Source organism: Petaurus breviceps, unplaced genomic scaffold, assembly GCF_028583685.1.
Source record: "Petaurus breviceps papuanus isolate PSGF00001 unplaced genomic scaffold, PetGlider_PUasm1.0 90925, whole genome shotgun sequence".
NCBI classification, from domain to species: Eukaryota; Metazoa; Chordata; class Mammalia; order Diprotodontia; family Petauridae; genus Petaurus; species Petaurus breviceps.
In genome coordinates, this window is record NW_027187380.1 from 31,432,789 (window position 1) to 31,456,376 (window position 23,588).

A 23,588-nucleotide genomic window follows, 5' to 3' on the forward strand; every position below is an offset into this window, starting at 1 on the left:
CAATTAAGAGATCACCGGTGACTGTGGAGGGTACAGTTCCAGTTAAATGATGAAGTTACAAGTGAGATGGCAAAGAGTTTAGAAGAGAGTAGAGTATGATAGAGGGAGTTAGGAAAGGAAGTAGAGGCAGTAAGTGTAGACAGCTTTCTTAAGGAGTTTTGCTGAGAAGGAGTAGAAAGATTTAGGACAATAGCTAGTAGAGATAAAAGAAAAAAATGAGAGTTTTTAAAACTATAGAAAGACATTGATGTTCTTGTAAATAACAAGTAAAGAGCCAGTAGAAAGGGAGAGACTGAAGATTAGAGAAAGAGTGGAGATGAGACAGAGGGGACACTATACTGGAGAAAATGGAATAAGATGTAATCAAGGGTGCATGTAGAGGTACATGCACTTATTGATTGAAAAGGGCAAAGAAAGAGAAAGTAGGGGAAAATTTGTAAGAGATGTGACAAGAGAAGGAGAGAAGAAACTCTTGGAGTTTCTTTTCCAAAAAACTGGCATCAGTTTTTCAGTTAAATATGAGGCAAACTTCTCAGCTGAGGTGGGAGGAAGGAGGTATCATGGGAAGCTTAAAGAGAGATGAAAAAGTTTGGAATAGCTGCAGCAGTAAGTAAAATGATTAAAGAAATGTAAAAAGATTGCCTCAATGTAGTGAGGGCCCAGTTGAGAGTGTAACAAAATTTGTAGTGCACCCACTCAGCACATTTTGTTGAATTCCAGAGGCATGTGAATAGGAGTAAAGGCAGCAGATTGGGTTTTGGCAATGCATAATCAGTGATAAGACTAGGGCCATTGATAGAGGGGAAAGCAATTCAAATGTAGAGGATAGCATAGAGTTAAACTGATTCACCAAGGGGTGAAAGAAATAGGGAAGAGAAGACAGTTAGTGCATGGGTGATGGTTAAATGAAGAACTGAATGGGGAAGGAATTAATTATCACAGTGAAGACAAAAATCAAACAGGGTTAGGAATTACATAAAAGAAAGATGGCACCAAAAGGTTATGATCAGCAAAGGAATGTCTGAGTTCATGAATATGGAAATGGAGAAAGAAATCAAGATACCTGGGTCCCAGCTATGTCCATTAACTAGATATTGAACATTTGGGTAAGATACTGAAGCTCTTTAGGACATAGTATCCTCATCTGAAGAAAAATGGTTTTTATGAGCTCTAAAATCCCTTCCAGCTTTAAAATTCTACAATTTCCTGTATGTAATATAATAAAAGTTCAGTACAGTTTTTCTTTTTTTTTTTAAACCTCTTTTATTTTTTTTAATGCTTTATTAACTTCTGATTTACATCGTTCGTTTCCACCAGATTTTGAGTTACAAATTTTCTCCCCGTTTTTCCCCCACCCATCCCCCCAAAACAGCAATCCCACAGGATATCCCCACCTCCAATCTGCTCTCTCCCATATTTTCTCCCATACCTGTTTCGACTTTTCCAGTGGATCTCTATGCCTCAGTGCCTGTACATCCCATTTCTTAATTACATGTAAGATGGTATTAATAATAGTATATACACACACACACATATATATATATATGTTTGAATATTTGATTTTAAAACTTTCAATCCCAGATTCATTCCCTTCCCCCCCTGCTACACACCCCCACTGGGGAGACAAGCAGTTCAGTATAGGTTGTACATGTGCGGCTAATGCAAAACAATAACATAGTAGATATATTGTAAAAGACTGACTACATTTCCCTCCCACCCGTTCTATTCTCTACTTTGATCCTGTCCCTTTTCAAAAGTGGGTGCTTCCAACTTCCCTCCCCCACAGCCTGCCCTCCCTTCCATCATCCCCCCTCTCATCCCCTTCCCCCCCATTCTCCTGGAGGGTGAGATCCCCTATTTAGTGTGTATTTCCCTCCCTCCTCAAGCCAGATTCAATAGGAATAAGGTTGACCCATTCCCTTCTGCCCTCCTATTCTTCCCCTCCATTGCAACCATTTTCCCCAGCCTCTTCTGTATGAGATAGTTTGCCCCAATCTGTCTCTCCCCATCTTCTCTCATTATACTCCTCTCACTTCTCAATTTCACCTTTTAAGTATCATCCCTTCCTGTTCAATTGGTCCCGTGCCCTCTATCTATGTATTCCTGTAAACGTATATACACACATTCACATATGTATTCATATGCCCGCATACCCTCATATAAAGACATATATATATATATATATATATATATATATATATTCTAATCCCTTCAACTATGAAACTGAGAAAAGTTTCATAAGTTACAATTATTGTTTTTCCATGTAGGAATGTTAATAGTTCAACTTTGATAAGTTCCTTATGATTTCTTTTCCCTGTTTACCTTCTCATGCTTCTCTTGCTTCTTGTATCTGAATGTCAAATTTTCTATTCACCTCTGGTTTTTTCAGCAAGAATGCCTGAAAATCCTGTATTCCACTGAATGACCATATTTCCCCCTGAAACATGATACTCAGTTTTGCTGGGTAGGTAACTCTTGGTCTTAATCCCAGCTCCTTTGACCTCCGGAATATCATATTCCAAGCCCTTCGATCCCTCAGTGTAGAAGCTGCCAGATCCTGGGTTATCCTGATTGTGTTTCCACAATATTCAAATTGTTTCTTCCTGGCTGCTTGTAATATTCTCTCCTTAATCTGGGAATTCCGGAACCTGGCTATAACATTCCTAGGAGTTTTCTTTTTGGGATCTTTTTCAGGAGGTGATCGGTGGATTCTTTCAACCTCTATTTTGCTCTCTGATTCTAAAACATCAGGGCAGTTTTCTTTGAGAATTTCCTGGAGGATGCTTTCTAGGTTCTTACTTTGGTCATGGCTTTCAGGTAGTCCAATAATTTTTAAATTATCTCTCCTGGATCTATTTTCCAGGTCAGTGGTTTTTCCAGTGAGATATTTCACATTGCCTTCTATTCTTTCATTTGTTTGGATCTGTTTGACAGCATCTTGATTTCTCATAAAGTCATTAGCTTCCATTTGCTTCAATCTAATTCTGAAGCCATGATTCTCCTCAGTGGGCTTTTGAGATTCTTTTTCCATCGGGCAAATTCGACTTTTTAAGGCATTCTTCTCCTCATTGCCTTTTTGAGCCTCCTTTGCCATTTGAGTCAGTCTGTTTTTTAAGGTATTATTTTCTTCAGTCAGGCTGTTGACTCTCATTTCATAATTTTCTTGCATTGTTCTCATTTCTCTTCCCAATTTTTCCTCCACTTCTCTTATCTGCTTCTTAAGGTCCTCTATGGCCTGTAACCAGATTGTATTTTCCTTTGAAGCTTTTGGTGCAGGAGTTCTGACTTCACTGTTTTCCTCCTGTTCCATGCCTTGATCCTTCTTATCCCCAAAATAGGAATGTAATGTTGGAATCTTCTGTCTGCTTTGTTTCCTCTGCCTGCTCATTTTGCCACTCAATTATTTGACTTTTGGGCTTTTTGCCACAGTAGGACTCTGCCACCAGACAGAGGAGTTTTTGTTCCAAACGCTGGGGTTTTCTCAGCTGCCGGAGGTATTAGATGGGTGCCCTCTCTGAGGTCTCCACACGCTCTGGCAAGCTGGACACACACCCCAGGACCTCCACCCTAGACTGCAATCCAGATCCAAGCAGGTTAAAGCAAGAGCGATGACCCCTCAGACTGGTGCTTGGTCCCCCCTACACTCTGCAGGCCAGGAGCTGAAGCTGCCACGTGGCGCTGGCAGGCTATGCTGGCTCTCAGCGGTTTCTCGCCCCGGGGGTAAAAGCCACGCACTCCTACTTACTGGTCCCAAAGTCCAGACTGTACTGACCTCTCACTTTGTCCTTTGTGTCTATGTGTTGATAAATCTGGAAACGGCCACAGCTGCTGTTGATCTGGAGTCCCTCTGGCCGGTGGCTGGTCAGGCCCACCCTGGGGCTAAAGCCTCGGCATGGGGCTGGGCTCGGCTCCCAGAGCGCTGCGCTGGCCGATTCCTGCCGGCCTGCCGGGCTGTCCTCAGCAGGAGGTTAGCTTCTCTGTGTCATTATGTGGGTTCTGCAGCTCCAAAGTTTGTTTAGAGTCCCCTTTTTACATGGATTGGGGAGGGTGGAAGCCGGAGCCGCGGGAAGGTCTTGCTTCTACTCCGCCATCTTCCAGTACAGTTTTTCAATCAAAAGTCAGTTAGTTTTAGTAATGGGCAAAAATTTGCGGGAATCCTCATGAATGAAAGAAATCATAAGACATTAAGTATAGAAAAGGGGAGAATTAAGAAACATTATAGCAGATCATTTTGTTGAAGGGATATGAGAGGATGAGAAAAGTTATGATGTAACTAATTATTTTATATTTATAGGTTGCTAAAAAAAAAAGCTCCTTAAACTCTGTTTGACTTAATCCAATGGAGAAGGAAATAGCAAAACACTCCATTATCTTTGCCAAGAAAACACCATGGACAGCACTGGCGTGCTATGGTCCACAGGGGTCATGAGTCTGAGACAATTGAACAAAACTATAACAAAAGGTGGATGAGACAAAAAGGTAGATGAGTCCCTTTTTGTTCTAAAAGGGACGAACAAAGAGCTAAAAGACCTAAGATATTAAAGATCTGAGGGAAGCTTAAACAAACCAGGGGAATTTATAGAATCAGGAGAAGGTAATAAGAGTTGATTTTAGGTACTATCAACAAATCTCCTGATAAGCTACTGTGGAATCACTGTCTTCTGTGTGAGGTAAGAGAAGAATGAGCATTTGCACAGATGGGAAAAGAAGAAAGAAGGGGCAACAGGTGCTATACCCCTACCAAACAATGCATGAACAGTGAAAGGATGAGGATTCCTTTAGGCTCTCAGTAAAAGAGAATATTTAGGAGAATGGGGGTGGAAGTGACAGTGAGGATGGAGTGGAAGGAGTCTGGAAGGGGGAATATGTCCTGTTGCTAAAGTGGAAGGAGAAAATACCATTGAAGAGCATTTTCATGTTAGAGGTGGTATGTTTCTGAGACGGGAGATGAGACCCTCATGTTGGGAGTCAGGGGGTAGTTTGTGCACTAGAAGGTTGCCTTCTTTGAATGCTGAGCCTCCATTTGCAGCATTATACCCCAAGAAAAGAGATGTGAGATTTTCCAGGGACAAAGTTGCAATACAAAGTGGTGGGCAAGATATACATCCAGAGATGAGATGGGATGGAGACTAATCAACATAAGGGCAGTGTGGTGGAGTCAGGCTTTAGCATTCAAGATATCGAGTAACTCATACTATGCATGTGGAACTGCAAACAGATACTGTTTCCTTCAAAAAGTATTCCTAAAAGTGAGGCAAAGCAAGAAAAAAAAAGTTCCACAGATATCTCATATCCAGAACAAAAGATGTCAACATATCCAAAACAACTGATCTCCCTGCCCCTCCAAAACCCACCCCTCTTCTAAACTTCCTCTAGGGATACCACCATCATTCCAGTCACCTAGGTTTATCATTCCATGACATCTTTGACTCTTTTACTCACTCTCATTCCACATAGCCAATTGGTTGACAAATCTTTCTCTATATTTCTCACCTCTATCCCATTCTCTTTACTCACACAATCATCACCCTAGTTCAGGTCCTCATCTCCTCTCACTTGGATGACTAAAACAGTCTTCTAAGCCTCTTCTTTCCTCTCTAATTCATCTTCCACACAGCTGCCAAAGTGATTGTCCTAAAGCACAGGACTTCTCAATAAACTCCTGTGGCTCTCTATTATCAATAAGATCAAATAAAAGCTCTTTTGTTTGGCATGTGAAGTCCTTCACAACCTGAACTTAACCTATCTTTCTAGCCTTTTTATATATTATTCTCCATGAACTCTACAATCAAACTGACTTTCTTAATGTTTTTTATATCATCTTCTCTTTTGTATCATTTTATATCATTTTCATTTTTCATCATCTAAAGCTGTTGCTTTGGCTGTCCCCTGAAGTGAGAAGGCACTTTTTCCTCACCCCTGCCACTTAGAATAGCCAGGCTCTTTCAAGACTTAGCTCAAAGATCACTTTCTATATGAAGCCTTCCCTGATCCCCAAAGTTGCCAGTGCTTTCTTCTCCCACAATTATCTTGTATTCATTTTGTATATCATTATATATAGATACATGTTATCTCCCTGCCTAGATGATAAAATCCTTGAGGATGGGAGTTACTTTCATTTTGCCTTTGCATTCATAGTCCCTACCATACTATCTGGCACATTGTAGATGCTTAATAAATGTTTACTGGCTAGATGGGGCAGATCTACAAAGACAACAACATGAAAACTGAACAGAAGAGAGCACAAATCTGGTACTTAGAAAGCTTTAACCCATGAGGGTCAGAGAGAGAATAAAGAAAAAACAAACAAAGTAATAGCTCATGAATCAGAAAATAACACTTAGAATAGAACTGAAAGGAAGATAAAAATAAGCAGGTCAAAACAAAGAAAACTCTTATTTTGGAAAAGATCATTTATTAAAAATTCGAGGTTGGAAGCATGAAGAAATTTTGAAATACTTAAGGGTGGAGGAAATACAGGGATAAAAGAAGGGGGAAATAATAAAAACAAAGAAAAAGAAAGTAACACTTTAAGCAAATGCATAAATTCTTAGAGTAAGAGAGTCATTTAAATGAGGAAAGGAATCTAAAAATAAGTGCAAAAGAAAAATTGGAGAAAAAAATTGTTATCTGGTCATACTATGAAAGAAAGGCATGCTAAGCTTGTGGATACCCCAAGAGCCACAAAAGGACTGTGAGGCAGACGGGGGTATGCTAACTTAGGTCTTGTTGCTAGGCTTCTGGACACCTAGAGGTGCCTAGGGAGGTTCACATAGCACTGTCAGGTTTGTCCCAAATTGAGTCTTGGGACATAGCAGATCTTCTGGCTGGGAACACACTTTTGCTTATGCCTGCTGTAGGGTAGATTTCCCCTACAAACACAGCAACAGGAGAGATCAGGTGGATGAATGCTGGAGGACTGAACCTTCTCATCATCTGTTTTCATCATCAGAATTCAATAAAATTCTTCCTGGGATTATTGTCCAATGGTTAACATATCATCCTTTTACTTGCCTCCTATTCCAGAGACACTGAACCCCCAACTGCCAAAGAACAAATCCCTCTTTCTCCAATCCTAGCTGTTTCCTTCTGTCATTGCAGAAACACCCCAGCTCCACCGCGCTGGTGCTCTACCATGCGGGCATTCTCTTTCCTCCTCACTTCTCTTGACTATCTTAACTTTGCGCTGCACCTTCAGAAGGCGGGCTCCTTGACAGTAAGGACTATCTTGCTTTCTTATATTTGTATTCCCAGTGCTTTGCATAGTACATGGTACATAGTGATGGATTAATAAATATTTCATCTACGTACTCTAGGTTCTCCTACCTGAATTACTGTTCCCTCTCAGTCTCCTTTGCTGGATCTTCATTCATATCAAGACCATTAAAGGTTAAGACTCTAGCCCATGCCTTGGTACAAAGCAGATACTTAATTAACTCTTGCTGACTGAATGATTTTGTCCTAGATTCTCTTCTCTTTTCTCTCAATGCTATTCTCATTTTGGTGAGCTTAATAGCTCCCCTGGGTTTAATTATCATCTCTATGCAGATGATTCTCAAATGTATAGTCTACCTTTAGGCTTTCTACTGAGCTCCAATCCCACATCATTGAATGCCTATTGGATATTTCAAAGTGGATGCCCCAGAGGTATCTCAAACTCAATATATCCAAATCAAAATTTATGATCTTTCCCCCAGAACCTGTCACCTTCTGAAATTTTCTATTACTGTTGATGGTACCACCATCTTACCTAACAACCAAGTTCAAAACCTTAGTGTTATCTCCAACACTAATCAGCTGACAAATCTTATCATTCCTTTTCCTACCACATCTTTCTACTTTTTACAAGGCTATTACTCTAGTTCAGGTCCTTACCTCTTGATTAGACTCCTTTAACAGCCTTCTAACTGGACTCTCTACTTTCTCCCAACTCACACCAATCCATTCTCCACTCAGCTACCAAAGTAGTTTTCCTATAGTATATAAACATGTCCATGTCACCCAATCTATTAACTTTCTAATGGCTTTCTCTTACCTATAGGAGCAAATAAACTTTGTTTGGCATTTAAAGCTTTTCACATTCTGGATCTTTATTATTTTTCTAGTCCTTTTCCACAAGATTTACCCTCCATGCAACCTAGTCTAGCTACATTGGCCCACTTTCTACTTGCCTCACATGACGTTCCATCTCTGTGCCTTTTCATTGGCTGTCCCCATACTTGTTTAGATTTTTTTCAGTCTATCCCTGATGGGGATAGACTTTTACTTTTACTTTGAATATTCAGCACAATAACTGGCAGATTGTCATTGTTAAATAAATGCGGGCTAACAGATTGGTAGTTATAAGATATACTGGGGAAAAAACAAGCAAACAAGGAGCAGGATTTGTTGCGAAGATTAATGTTTTTATGCGTGTGCCTTACATTTTAGGCCTGTGCAAAGGGAACAAGTTTATTGACAAGGAAAAATATGACAATTACTCTAGACTGCACATAATGTATATATTCATAAGCTTGATGAAAATAAGCTTTAGGAGACTGTAGGGAAAAAATTAATAATAACTTTGTTATCTTCTCATTAACTGATGTTACTTCAGAAAACCAAAGAAATGCTACTGCTTCTGTATTTAGGCTCTCATCTTCTTTCCCCTTGACTTTTATAAAAGCATCTTAACTGATTTTTCTACTTTTAGCCTTTCCCTATTTCTAAAAGTCACCCTTAGCACTACTGCCTGAGTAATGGTCACCAAAGTACTGGTGACATCTATTCCTTGTCCTAAGAACTACAGTGAGATCCTGTTTACTAGATAAAATGCAAATTCTTTAGCCTGGCATTCAAGGACTCCCACAATCTGGTTTGAACCTACTTTTCCAGGCTTTATCAAATATTACTCCTATTGACACACTGCATGTTTTAGCCAGAATGGACTAATGACTACACTAACTTTTGCTCTACCATTGTTAGTATTTGTTTTGGTGGGGAAAAAAAAGATCTTTTCCCTCCATCTACTTTTCTCCCTTCAAGATCCAACTCAAGTGTCACTTCTAAAAAGTTTTCCTTGTCCCATTAACCCACCCTAGTTTGTCCCATCTTGAATCTTTAATGTCACTCTACTTGAACTTATAACTTGTATCATAGTTATTTATTACAGTATACATACTTCTTCCATCAGACTGCAAGCTTGTCAAGGGAAGGGCTACATCATTTTATATATTCCCAAAGCCTAGCACAGTGCACTGCATATAGCAGGTACTTAATAAATGCTGAACTGAATGCTAAGCAAATTTATTTTTATATAAGCCCAATAACTAACAAAATTCTTTATAGGTTCTCAAATGAATGTGGAAAATATTACATCAGAATTATTGAATGCTAGTCAACAATTTCTATATTACCCTGAATGAATGAACTGCTAAAGTAAAAAGGGAAAAAAAACCCAAGTTCTTTACTATACAAATTACTTAAAAGTTTAACTTGGTCAGGAACAAGTATATTTTTTCTTGATTAATAAACATTAAAATTTCAAAATATGTTTTAAAGTTTATTGGAAATTAATTTTTAAAACAATTTAAAAAATTCTGTTGCATAGCTAAAGATTGATTGCCTTAAGACTTCTGTTTCCCACTTGAAACAGAAGTTTAAAGAAATCTTATGAGATGTGACAAAAAATTTTTTTGCATGACCACTTAGCTATTAACATACTTAAAATTCAGGGCCTATTAGATTTAACTGTTGCTTTTATATTATGGACACTGTTAAAAAACACAGCTGCTAATTTCTTTATTCAATTTCTTGTTTACTTTGTAAACTAAGACTAATGTAGGTCATATATTTCTACTACTTAATTCAATTCATAAGAGTATATAAATTACAATGAGATTATGATTTGTAGCTGATTAACTATTTTAGTGGGGCTTGGAGGCTTAGACTAAAAAGTATTAAAACTGAAGTATTTAGCCACAGGTAATTGAAGGTAAATAAAAAGTGAAGATAAACTGAAATTATCATTTAAATAAATAGAAAAACAACATTTATGCAATTTTCTGAGACTCACATAATACAAAGTATACTTGTTACTCAGCAAGAAATATAAAGGTTTTTCTGAAATTATCAGAATGTCCTATAATATAAAAAACTTACCTGATTGGAGTTTACTTGGATAATGCTGTCCACCTGCTCCCGTTAGAGGAGGAGGACTTGCCCCTGCTTGTCCAGTACCTTGTGTTGGGCTTACACTGGTAAGAGTCCCAGGAGGTAATGGCTGACCTCTTTTTAATAGCTGCTTCTGTTCTTGCTGGCGGAAACGTGGAGGCACCTCACGAGGCAGGTAACGGGATGCAGCTGGCTGCTGGCCATTGGCAGATGCACGTTTGCCATTGCTGCTATTGGTGATAGTGCTGGTGGAAGTACTGGTACTGATACCAGCAGGTTGGGGCTGGCTTGAACTGGTCTTAGTAGGTTCTGGCACTACAAGGAATGAAACAAAAAAAGCCCCAAATTTAAATATGGTCTTGTGAAGAAATGAGAAACAATTAATATTACAATGTAGTGGAAACAGTCATGAACTTGTACCCATGTGTTTTGACTGCAATTCCAGTCTTGCCCTTAGTCACTTCAGTAAAACAAGGGCTTAAGTATCTTTCAGCTTTAAAGAATTCTAATGCAATGATCATGAATAACAAGTTTGCAAAAGTTTAATCAGAAGTTTAGAGAAGCTTAATCAGAAAACCAATTAAGTCAAATCATTCTGAGACCATTTAAAGATGGAAATTAAAGGTCAAGAAATAGATGAAGGATAAGATACGTAGAGTTTTATAAGAAACTCTGTTCTGTATTAATGATAGAGGGGTCACCACATTTAGATTATAACATTATTGTTTCTGATGTGCTGAATGATGAAGAAGAAATGGCACTAAAGAAAATAAGGACAGGAAAAACACACCACTCATGTAGTTCTCCCACTACCTTCATTCATATCATATATTTGCTGAATCAAACACCACTTCATGCTTCCTTGAACACATCCCATCCTGCCTCTAGCGGAGAGGGACCCGTCTTCCATCCCCACTCTGGCTAATCTTTAAACTATTTATGGGCTTCTTCCCTGCTGCCTGCAAACACAACTACTTCTTCCCCATCCTTACAAAACCCTCCCTTGAGCCAATCATGAATGCTAACTCTTGTCCAAAAATTGCATTTTCTTTGATATTACTTTCACTAATAAAATAATCTGTTTCTGATGTTGAACCATCTGATGGTGTCAAGGGCTTTGGTGGTGAGAACTTGTTTATGTGTGTGTGTGTTAAAATCATGCAAGAATTTAATAGAAATATCTTTGCCTCTAAACACTATAATTACTAATGGCAAATGATATATAGAACAGGAAGATATGTAGGTTTAAGCTAGCTTAAACCTGTCAGTCACTGTCAAGGACAACATAAAGCACAAAAACCAAATGCAAGAGGGATTTGCTAGGGACAGTAAAACTCTCCATATTCTTTTTTTTTTGCAGTTAACATTACACTAACTGCTTCAATTCCTAGAACACTGCAAAATCCTCTTAAACAGCTTCATAATTATTGAAAAGTATTCATCCTAAGGCAAAAATTAAGCAGATGAAGAAGAGTATTTAGATACACAATCTATAGATCTAATACAGCAGTGCATGCAGGCAGACAATAAGCTGGGCTCAGAAAAGAATGAAAAAAATAAGCTAAATTGTATTTGGGAAATTGTGTAATGCCTTGAACAACTTTCAAAATTCTTCCTAGTTTACTAAGAGCATACTATATAAAAGGAACTGTGCTAAAAAACAAGTTAAATAGTCTCTGTCCTCAAGAAATTTACAATCTAACTAGGGAGACAACTATTTTTGGAAAAGGAACAGCATCTGGGAGGAAATAAAAAATTCATTCAAGGATTCACACAGACTAAGAGTTCTTACCTTGGAATATGTGAACTTTTAAAAAATACATTTTGATAACTGTATTTCAACACAATCAGTTTCCTTTGCAATACTGTGTTTTTTATTTAACATTTAAAAGATTATTCTTTAAGAGCCATTACTCAACTGATACCGTGTTTCCCCGATAATAAGACCTATCCCGAAAATAAGCCCTCCCTTACTGTGTAAGATTCCTCTAAAATAAGCCCTCCCCCGAAAATAAGCCCTATTGAGATTGCTACTGTAGTGAAGGTGAACACCTGCACTCCATGCTACATTACGGTACCCTCTGTATGCACCGTTCCCCCCCCCGTGAAACACACGCTGCGCTCCGAGCTGCATCCAATCAGAGCTGCAGCAGTGAGCGCGTCATCCTGTTCTTTATTGAATTCATTATTGAATAAAGGAACATTTTTTTGTTCACATTTACCTGTTTATTAAAATTGCTGTCAATGTTCATTAAAATAAGCCCTCCCCTGAAAATAAGCCCTCTGGTATTTTTCTGTCCCCCCCCCAAAAAAAATAAGACAGTGTCTTATTATCGGGGAAACACGGTAAATGGTCAAAGGATATGAATAGTCAATTTTCAGAGAAGAAATCCAAACTGTCAATATCCATATGAAAAAATGTTCCAAGTCACTAATTAGACAAATGCAAATCAAAACAATTCTGTGGTACTATCCACCTAACAGCCATCAGACTAGCACCTTTGGTTAGATGAGGTCACCAATTAATACCTTATTGATACCAATCTCATCTAACCAAAGGTGACAAAAAAGAGGAAACTACAAATGCTAGAGGGGCTATGGGAAAACAAGTACTTCGCTATACAGTTGGTGGAACTATGGTGGGAATTATGCCCCCAAAACTATTAAATACTGTGTATACCCTTTGACCAAGTGACTATAGACTAATAGGTCTATACTCCAAAGGGATCAAAGTAAGAAGGAAAAAAAATGCATGATCATTGCATTAGAATTCTTTAAAGCTGAAAGATACTTAAGCCCTTGTTTTACTGAAGTGGCTAAGGGCAAAGAGTTTGTTATAAATAAACATCAAAAAAGAGGGAAAGACCTACTAATAGGTCTATACTCCAAAGGGATAAAACTAAGAAAAAAAATCCATAGGTACAAAGAATTTTGTTATGGCAAAGAGCTGGAACCTGAAGCCCGGACAAGTTATGGTATATGAAGTTGGTGGAACACTATTGTGCTCTAAGAAATTATAAAGGAAATAGTTTCAGAAAAACATATAAATTGAAGCAAAGTGAAGTGAGCAGAACCAGAATAACAATTTATTCAATAACGATATTATAAAAATAAGCAACTTTGAGAAACTCATGATGAAATATGCTATCCACTTTCAGAGAGTTAAGGGACTCAGTGCAGAATGAAGCATTTTTAAATTTCCTTTTCTTTTCCTCCCTTCTTTTGCATATGGCTAAATGTGGAAATGTGTTTTTTTTAACTATACATATTTGTAACAGTTTTGTTTTTCTTGCCTTCTCAAGAGGTGGCAGAAGGGTGAGAATTCAGAACTGAAAACAAAGTTAAATTTAAAAAAAAATTCTGAAAAGGGGTCCAAAGGCCTTATAAGTCTGACAAAGAGAGATTCAGGCCACTAAAAAGGTTAAGAATCCCTAAAGCAAGGGGCGGCCAGGTGGTGCAGTGAGTAAGAGCGCTGGCCCAGCGTCAGGAGACCTGGGATTGGTTCTGGCCTCAGATATTCGGCACCCACATAAAAATAACTGGACGTGTAACCTTGAGCAAGTTACTTAACCCTGACTGCTTTAAAAAAAAGGAATCCCTAAAACAGAAGGTGGTACTTGAACCTAAGTCCTGTAAGAAACTACAAAGTCTAAGAAGCCAAGGTGAGGAGGATGTGCATTCTAGACAAGGTGAACAATTAGTACAAAGGTATAGAGACAGAGACTGACTTCAGTGTATGAAGAATAGTTTAAAAAGGTCAGTTTGGTTTACCTGTAGAATGCATAAAAGGGAATAATGTGTAGTAAGGTTGGAAAGTTAGGATGGGTCAGGTTGTAAAGGTCTTCTACACAAAATAGAGGAATTTATATTTGGTCCTAGACATAAAAAGGGTCCAATGAAGTTTACTGAGAAGGGCAGTGAAAATGGCAGCTTATGCTTTTAGGAAAATCATTTGAAAAAGGAAATTCTGTTATTATTTTGTTAAGTTTAAATAAACTTTAAAAAAGAAAACTGTAAAAAATAAAAGTTCACAGTTTCTGATATAATATTTTTTTGGTTCTTGGAATACTGAAATATTTATTTAAAAAAAATAAGCTCATGAGGGGCGGCCAGGTGGCTCAGCGAGTAAGAGCACCGGCTCCAGTGTCGGGATGACCTGGATCAAATCCGGGCTCAGATATTCAGCACCACACCCAGAAATAATAACTGGCCGTGTAACCTTGAGCAAGTTACTTAACCCCAATTGCTTAAAAAAATAAGCTCATGGGGTAGCTAGGTGGGGCAGTGAATAGAGCACTGGCCCTGGTGTCAGGAGGACCTGAGTTCAAATATGACCTCAGACACTTAACACTTACTAGCTGTATGACCTTAGGCAAGTCACTTAACCCCAATTGCCCTACCTTTCCCCCTCCAAAAAGCAAAAAAAAAAAAAGCTCACAATTTACAAAAAGAAAAGAAAAAATTTAAAAGAAAGTTCACTGGAAGTTATGTGAAAGATAGGAGAGAAACCTGAGGGAGGGAGACAAACTAGGAGGATGAAATAGTCCAGGTGACAGACGATGAGGGCCTAAACCAAAGTAGGTAGTGGCCTTATGAGTAAAGAGAAAAGAATAATAGAAAGATGTTCTGGAGAAAGAAATTAAAAAGATTTTTGAACTGACTGGCTATGTATGATGAGATTAAGGATGACAGCGAAGCTATAAACCTGAGTGACTAGAAGGATGGTAATATCCTCAAATGAGAGCACCTTTCATCATAGGGAATCTTTCTTCCCTTTGGATTGCATCAGATATCTTTGTTAACAACATCAAACTTTTGCCAAGTATGTCTCCTTGTTTCATTCCTCACTTGAAAAATTAATCAAAAGGATTGTTGGCTGGCACTGTGGATAAAACACTGGGCTTGGAGTGAGAAAGACCTGAGTTCAAAACTAACCTCAGACCCATATTGGCTATATGACTTGGCTAAGTCACTTAAGTCCTGTCTGCCTCAGTTTGCTCATCTGGAAATACTCCTTCTTCCTAACCATAAACTCTGCCTCTAAGCCTAACTCTAACTGCACCTACCAAGTCTGTTGTGTGAAACAGGTTAATATTTGTGAATTTGCAAATCTTAAAATGCTACACAAATGTTAGCTATTATTAGCAATTTATTTTTGCTGTTCCTATAAAGGAATATTTTATGATCTTAACATATACATTGGAGACACTTGTGTTAGAAGAGTATTTAAAGTTGTATTTTGCTCTATCTAATCAAATGCTTATAAAAAAACAACAAATATCAAAGATCTTCTATCTACCTTTCAGTTAAATGTCGACATATAGTTTATTGTAGAATATTTTTTACACCTGGCCTGTTCTCATATTTCCATCAAGGATACCCCTGATATGACTATGGATCATTCTCAAAGATTTTACAGAGTTGTAAAAGTAGGCCTAGTAGAAGTTACTCTTTATCAACTGTTTTTTTTTTTGGGGGGGGGAGGGGAGGGATTATTGCATCGATGAATTTTTCCAGTTGTTTGGTATCTCCCGGGTTCTTCCCTATATTGTGAAAAAGTCAGAACCTCAAAATTTTCAAAATGAATTTCTTTTACATATACTGTAATCATTATTATATCTAGGTATAACACAGCTCAATCCCCTCCTCTGTGTCTCATACCAACTAAAAAAGTAGGAAATTAGAACAGCAAATGGGAGTGATAATTGAGTGAACCATACTTTCTCCATCTTGTAATTCAATTCTGGATCTAGCTCAGCTCCCTTTCTATTCAATTATTGTATTTAGTCCAATTTCTGTTTTGTGAGAAAACCTTAATGCGTTGTTTGAACCTAGGCCTGTGTGGCTAGGAAGCTGGACCACCACAACCTGCTGATTAGAGTCTCTTAAATAAGGACCCACAGGGATGGGGAACCTACAACCTTCAGGCCACATGTGGCCCTCTAGGTCCTCAAGTGTGGCCCTTTGACAATTTGAACTTCACAGGTCTAGAGGCCACAGGTCCCCTGAATGCTGACCAGAAACCCAGTTAGACCTGAAGAGTGATAAAAGGAGTTTTCTCATAATAATACATCTCAAATGACCCATATGTATAGCTGAAAAATGGTCCCATACCGGTCAATCAGTTATTGCTTCCATATTTCTTTGACTGAATATTGACTGGGGAGAATGGACACCTCTTTTTCTAATTTCAGGGAATTGCACCCATTTGCTCTCCCCTTCTCAACTTGTAAAATCCCTCATCTTTTCTCCAATTAGAAATAAGATCACCTAATTTGTATCCAGGTTCATTAGTTTCTCTTAATTAATTGGGTTTGATTCAATTTTTTAATGCATAAGAATCTGTCTCCCCCTATATTTGGAGTCCAGTGTCAAGTTGAAGAAGACCACAGGTCCTGATTTGTTATGCAATTGACATGCATTGCTCTTAAATCCATATGCTTGGGAGATCTAACCTTTGTTTCCTCAGTCATTTCATCTTCACTGGCCACAAGGCTCCATTCTACTTAAAGTACCTGCTCACACATCAATTAGTTTAAATGTACTAAAACCCATTGCTTTGGGCCACTGGAAAAGAACCTGATCTCTTAAAGAAGAAAAGGTAATAAGCATTGAAATACTGTGTACTTTGTGTCAGGTGCTGCGCTAAATGCTTTACAAATATTATCTTCATTTGATACTCACAGCCCTATGAGGCAGGTGCTATTATTATCCCCATTTTTACAGTGGAGGAAAATAAGGCAAACAGAAGTTAAGTGACTTGTCCAGGGTCACACAGTTAGTTTCTTGAGAGAGGATTTGAACTCGTCTTCCTGACTCCAGGCCCAGTACTCTACCACCATGCCACCTAGTTCCCTTAGTGTATTTACAACTGGAAGATGAATTTATTTTCTTATATGTGAATGATGTACATGTAATAAACTGCTTGCCTATAATAATCACTTTTTACAGAGTAACAATCTAAACTTTGTTACCTAATCTTGTCCCTTCTTCCCACAGAAGCCATCAAATAATTACAATACCACATAATTTTTTTGTGTGTGAGGCAATCAGGATTAAGTGACTTGCCCAGGGCCACAGAGCTAGTAGGTGTTAAATGTCTGAGGCCACATTTGACTCCAGGGCCAGTGCACTATCTACTACATGACCTAGTTGCTTGTATATATGTATGTATGTATACATGCATGCATGCATGTAAACATATGTCTCTGAAGGATTTTAAATCACATTTTTGTTACTGAAAATAAGGAAATAATTTACATAAAATGCTAGATATAAACACTGATAAATGCCAATTTATGCAGGCATTCTTATTTGAGTAACATTTCATTGCACTGTTGAATTAATTTTAAGCCTATAATTATCCTTTCTTCTAAAACTACAATTTGTAGGAAACTCCATCTCTATGTTATTTTAGAATGGAAACAACTGCCCCCCCCCCATGCTACTGCCATGACAGGATATATGCCTGTCATATCTTAGACAAATCATGTCATAATATTTTTTTTGACCATTCAAGTCACACTATTGAACAGGCTTATGAATTCATTACAAGAAGCAGAAAGTTTTCATAATTTGATCTATCTTTCATCAAGTGGGCAATTCTATCTGCCTAATTCTGCCATTTCCTCCCAAAATCAACCTTAATGAAACTACCTTTTCAGATCCAATTCCTTTGAATATAATACTGCAAAAAGAAACAGGATTTCAGGGCAAATTTGACAGTACTTCTAATATATGCTACTCAAAAATTTGAGTACATAAGTACTTAAATATAAGAATATGAACCTGAAGCAAATCTAACAATGAACAGTCACCTAAGATTCTTTTCTGCATAACATTAAATTCCCATAGCAATGTGAAAATTGGTAGATACCAGATGTTTTGCTTAATAATTATATTTGTGAATATTCAATAAATCATATTTTAAATTCAAAGCTATAGACTACATATGAAGATACATCCCACACTTAACCCAAACTCTTGCAAATGGTGAATTTCTTTTGTAAACCATCTTTTTTTTAGCATGCATACATATATTGCTATAAGAAACAAAGATGATATCTACTGGTGAAAATAAAGGGTCAGTAAACTATTACATGGTAAAATAGATTCACATCTCTTATAACACTTTCTTCCCAAGAAGCTCACAATGTTTTCTCAATAAATAAGCTCAACTGTTTTTCATAAGATCTAAACATTCATTAATTTTCCTTTCCTACTGATTCTCATATCAATAAACTATAAGAATCCTCAGCAGTCTGAAGGGTTGCTGCTGACACTCTTTATCCCAGTGCTTAGGATAATTAGGTGTTTTTAAAAAAAAAAGTAGCTGCTTTCCAGGAACTCGGTTCAAATCCTGTTTCTGATTTTTCTTATCTGTTGGATTTTGGACAAGTTATCTTGTCTCTTGGACTTTTAGTCTCCCTGGCTTTAAGATGAAGCTGGATGAGATCATCTGAATCTCCTTACAACTATGATGACTCTGAGCCTGTATAGTGCCTGCCTGAATATCTTGGACCTCATGTAAAACTGTGAACTACAATCTCTGACCATACTTATGCTGCCTCATTCCATTTCAAATACTCTCTATTTTCTTCTCCATTTGTCTCATTCTTGCAACTGCCTGGCCACCATGGGAGACGGGGACCCAGAGCCTTAATTCCTGGAATGTACTCTCCCAGCCCTATGTTGTTCTACTGTTGACTTATAAGTCTACCAGAGAGTCATGCTATCTGACTTCAACTGATGCTCAGTAACCCTTTTCTTTAATCTCTTATTATCCATACTGCATTCCCCACAGTGACCCAAACCTTTTCTACACTCAAACATCAAATCTTTTTTATCACCATGACCACTGCAATCTAGCAGTCAACCTTATTTCCTACTTCACTGAAACAGAAAAATATCTTTCCTAGATTCCTTTACCTTAAGCCCTCTATACCAATTGTCATACCAAATCTTCTCAAACTTTCTCTGCATTGCTTCTTCTTTCCCATCTACCTCAGGGGAGGGGAGTGGTATCTATCTTCCTTTCCAAACCTGAGTCTTTGCTTCTCAATGTATCTTCAATCTTTTCATCTTCCCAGGCTTTGTCTCACTCAAATTTCCTGTAATAAAGAGCTGCAGAAGCAACAAGAAATACATCTTTACTTAATTCTGCCATCCCTCTTAGCTCTTCTCTTTTCTCTAAAATTTTGATATACTCTCTAACTTTCTCAACATTCATTCATTCCTTCACCTCTTACAATGCGAATGACTTAAGTGTTAGGATAAAAGAATTAGAGCTCAGAGATCATCTAGTCCCATTCCTTTCATTTACAAATGAGGAAAGTGAGTTCCAGACAGGTTAGATGATTTGACTAAGGCCATACAGGTAATCTACCCAGAAAACCCAGGTCCTCTGACAAGAAATCCAGTGTCCTTTCCACAGTACAGCCTAAGGAGATAAACAATATCTTTCAAAAATCAATGTATTTTATAAATTGAATTCTTGGCCCCCATTCTTGTAACTAGAACAAAAAAGACCAATTATAATACTTGTAAACTTACTACTAACAGATTCAATTCATCAACAGAAAATTTATTTTGACATATGGTGAGGAAAAACCTTTGAAGTTGATCTTATTTTAAAGTCTACAACCTCCAAAGAAAACAAGTCTAAAACAGGTAGTGTTGTTTCTTTGATTAAAGATGAATCCACAAGGCTAAGAATAAAGGAATAAAGAGATTATAAGCGATCCAAGTAATGATCTATGCCTAGTATTTAAAGAAATAAAGAATAACTGAAATCAGATCTGAGAAGAATCAGGATGATATTTTTAAACAAGTATAGGGATCTTTTGAATACCTAGAAGTTGATTATTTGGTTTCTCAATTCCCCACTCCTGCTTCTCCAGTTATCTATGCTACTAATTTGATTAGTTATGGGCACATTTACCAGGTGAGGGGAGAACAAAATACAGTGGAATTGAAAAGCTAACTCTGCTATTTAACTGACTTCTCTAGTAAAAGCCTGAATGAAGTCAAACATTTTTGTTTTCAATTATCCTGATTAACCAGATGCTCCTTTTTGAGGAAGGCAATGTGTTAAGATTACAACAAGCTCCATGATACTACAGAACAGAAGTGTACAGGAAAATTTTTAACAACCAGCTTGCTGAAAAAATTATATATGCACAATGCACTTTTAGATTTAATCTACATGACTGAAATTTTCTCCACCACTTTAAGTTTAGACAATCAACAAAATAACAAATCATCCCCTGATTTGTAGCATTTGCCAATCACCAAATCATTGTTCTTTCTACAGCCAGTACAAGGGGCTCTAGGATAACTTTGCCACAGAGCCTCCTGAAAGAAATCTGTCATCTCTCAAAGGAGTCTAGCCTTTTCATCCACTGCGAAAAGATGGATGAAGAATGTCTACTGCCCAGATTTCAACAAAAGAAAGAGAAAGAAATATGTGTGTATGAATACATCTGGAACAGATGTATCTGGGGTTGAAAAGGAGGAAGAGAACAATATGGACTGCTTTCAGGAAATTACGAAGAATTTTAATTAACAAAAAGTTACTGGTGTTGATGATGGCAGTGAGACCTGGCACACCAATGCCTCTGAAGAACTAACGATGTGTATCCCACAGAGCACAATGGAAAGATGAATGATGGGTATGAACAGGTTACAACATATAACCAATGAGGAACTCCACAGAAGTAAAAGATGTGATGGAAGAATTGTATAACAGAAAAGAGGTGTGCTAATCCATTGCAAAAGCAATGGATGACATGTATGGTGGATGACTAAAACTGGCTTACATGACCATAATGGAATAATGTTCCACACAGCTGCACTCTTGTGGTCTTCTCCATTATACTCCCACAAATCTTATCAGGAACCTCATCATTCTTCAAGACTGTATCAGCCTTGGGTTCTCACACTTTATCAATACCCTCAGCCCCTAAGATTGGAGGATAGAGCAGAGTTCCTTTCAAACCTCCATTTAAAGAAAAAGCCCAGGCCAGCCATTCCTTCATTTCTCACTTAGGTTCACTCCTTTGGACTTCATCATCCCCCCTCTTCCCCTCTTTAGTTTCTTTTTGTGAGTTGTCTTCTTCCATTAGAATGTAAGTTCCTTGAGGGCAGGGACTTTTTTCATATTGTATCCCCAGCACTTTGCATAGTACCTGGCACATACTAGGCATTTAATAAATATTTACTGATTGCCTGACTGGGATATGACTGTGCTGTAAGAAATGATGAATGTGATGAATACAGAAACGCATGGAAATGTCTATATGAACTGATACAGACTGAAGTAAAAAGAACCTATATATATTATGTTATATTCACATATATTTTATATATGTACACACATATACATACACATACACGCATACAATGGCTACAACAAGGTAAACAGGAAAAAAACCCACAACCACACCCTACTCCCAAAAAGTTAATTTTACAAATTCTGAAGAATAAGCATGCCTGGAAAGAAGAGATATGAAAAGCCACTCCTATCATTGTTTAGCAAGCTCCAAAACTTCCCTCATTTTGGGGAAATCTATAAAACCACAAGAGGATTCTATAAGTCTTGGGAAAACTATGTAGAATTCTATGGGAAAGAGAGGGCTCACTAGAATAAAAGAACTTTGTCTTAACAGCAATTCTAAGTTTATTTATCACCTTGGAAGATGGTGGAGAAGGGAAGTAAATTAAATTGGCTCTTTGAGTGTTTATGATTGTGAGTTCCATTCTAGAAATCCCCAGCTGCCTTCTGATTATTCTAAAACGTCAGCTAGGTGGTAGGGTATAGTGTAGGACTTGCAGTCTGTCTCCTTTTCTCTATTCACACAGTCATCACCCTAGTTTAGGCTTTCAACATCTCTTTTCTGGATTGTTACAATATCTTCTTCAGTGGTATGCACGCTCTGAATTTCACATCATTCCAAGCTATCCTCTACACAGCAACTAAAGTGACTTTTCTAAAGCACAAATCTGACCATGCCACAACCGTACTCCAACTCCAATGATTTCCTACTGCCTGTAGGATCAAATATAAACTCATCTATATTTTCCTTTACAATCTTCTCTAGCATTCTCTGATCTGGCCTGGCTGGCTGTTCCTCATATATAATACTCCATGTCCATCTCCCTGCCTTTGTATTGGCTGTCTCTCATGCCTAGAATGCATGCTCTTCTACCTCTTAGAATCTTGTTTCCTTTAAAATACTATTCAAGTGCCATACCATATATCAAGTTTTTCCTGATGTACCAAGCTGGTAGTGCCCCTCAACCCCAATTATCTTGAATTTATTTTATTTTTACTTATAGACGTACATACAGTATCTCTGGAGAGAACATAAGTGCATTAAAAGCAAAGATTTTTTTTTTTAAAGCAATCAGGGTTAAGTAACTTGCTCAAGGTTACACGGCCAGTTATTTCTGGGTGTGGTGATGAGTATCTGAGCCCGGATTTGATCCAGGTCATCCCGACACTGGAGCCGGTGCTCTTACTCGCTGAGCCACCTGGCCGCCCCTAAGCAATTGGGGTTAAGTAACTTGCTCAAGGTTACATGGCCAGGTGTTTCTGGGTGGGTGCTAAGTGTCTGAGCCCGAGATTCGATCTCCAGGTCTTCTCAACACTGGAGCCGGTACTCTTACTCACTGTGCTACCTGGCCGCCCCTAAAAGCAAGGATTTTTATTTTTGTCTTCCTATTCACAGAATGAAGCACAGTACGTGGCACACAATAGGCTCTAATAAGTGTCTGTTGATTGAACATATCTGTTTCTGGATTCCTGTGAGTCCTTTGTGTATCATGCTTTTTTTATAGGGTGAAATAAAGGCTGTCCCATTCCCAATGTTGATAGCAATTTAGTAGTGGATGGAGAACTAGCCTTAGAACCAGGAAGACCTGAACTCAAATCTCACCTTTGACTCATACTGGCTGTCATCCTGTGCAAGTCAATTGACTACTTAGTGCTCTACATAATTCTTTAAGACTATACATCATGCCCCTAATAACCACACTAAAAGATGTGATAAAAATGAAAGGTGTTTCAATCATTCTGAAAAGTAATTTAAAATTGTGCTAAGAAAATAACTAAACTGTCCATGTCCTTTTCCCCAAAGATCCCACTGCTAGATATGTACCCTGAAGGAAGCCAATGGTAAGAAGGCCCTATAAATACCAAAAAAATTGCTTTTTATAGTAGTAAAGAATTACAAAGTAGATGTCACTGATTTGCTAAACAAATTATGGTATACACATGTTATGGAATATTATTGTGCTAATAAAAAATACATTTTAAGAATAGAGAGAAACATGAGGAGATTTCTCTGATAAAGCAAAGTAAGAAGAACTGGGAAAATACACACAGTGGCTACAAATAATGTAAGCAGAAACAACAAGAAAATTAAAACCGAATGCTG

General features: G+C 37.8%; 1 protein-coding gene across 10 annotated transcripts in view; it reads right to left on the minus strand.

Moving 5' to 3' along the window:
• TNRC6C (trinucleotide repeat containing adaptor 6C) overlaps positions 1-23,588 on the minus strand; it is a 280,735-nt gene that overhangs the window by 172,608 nt on the left and 84,539 nt on the right. For all 10 annotated transcript variants that reach the window (XM_069076734.1, XM_069076736.1, XM_069076735.1 and 7 more), the window contains one exon: positions 10,141-10,467. In XM_069076734.1, the coding sequence (XP_068932835.1) occupies positions 10,141-10,467 (327 nt within the window). The remainder of the gene's footprint in view (positions 1-10,140; positions 10,468-23,588) is intronic.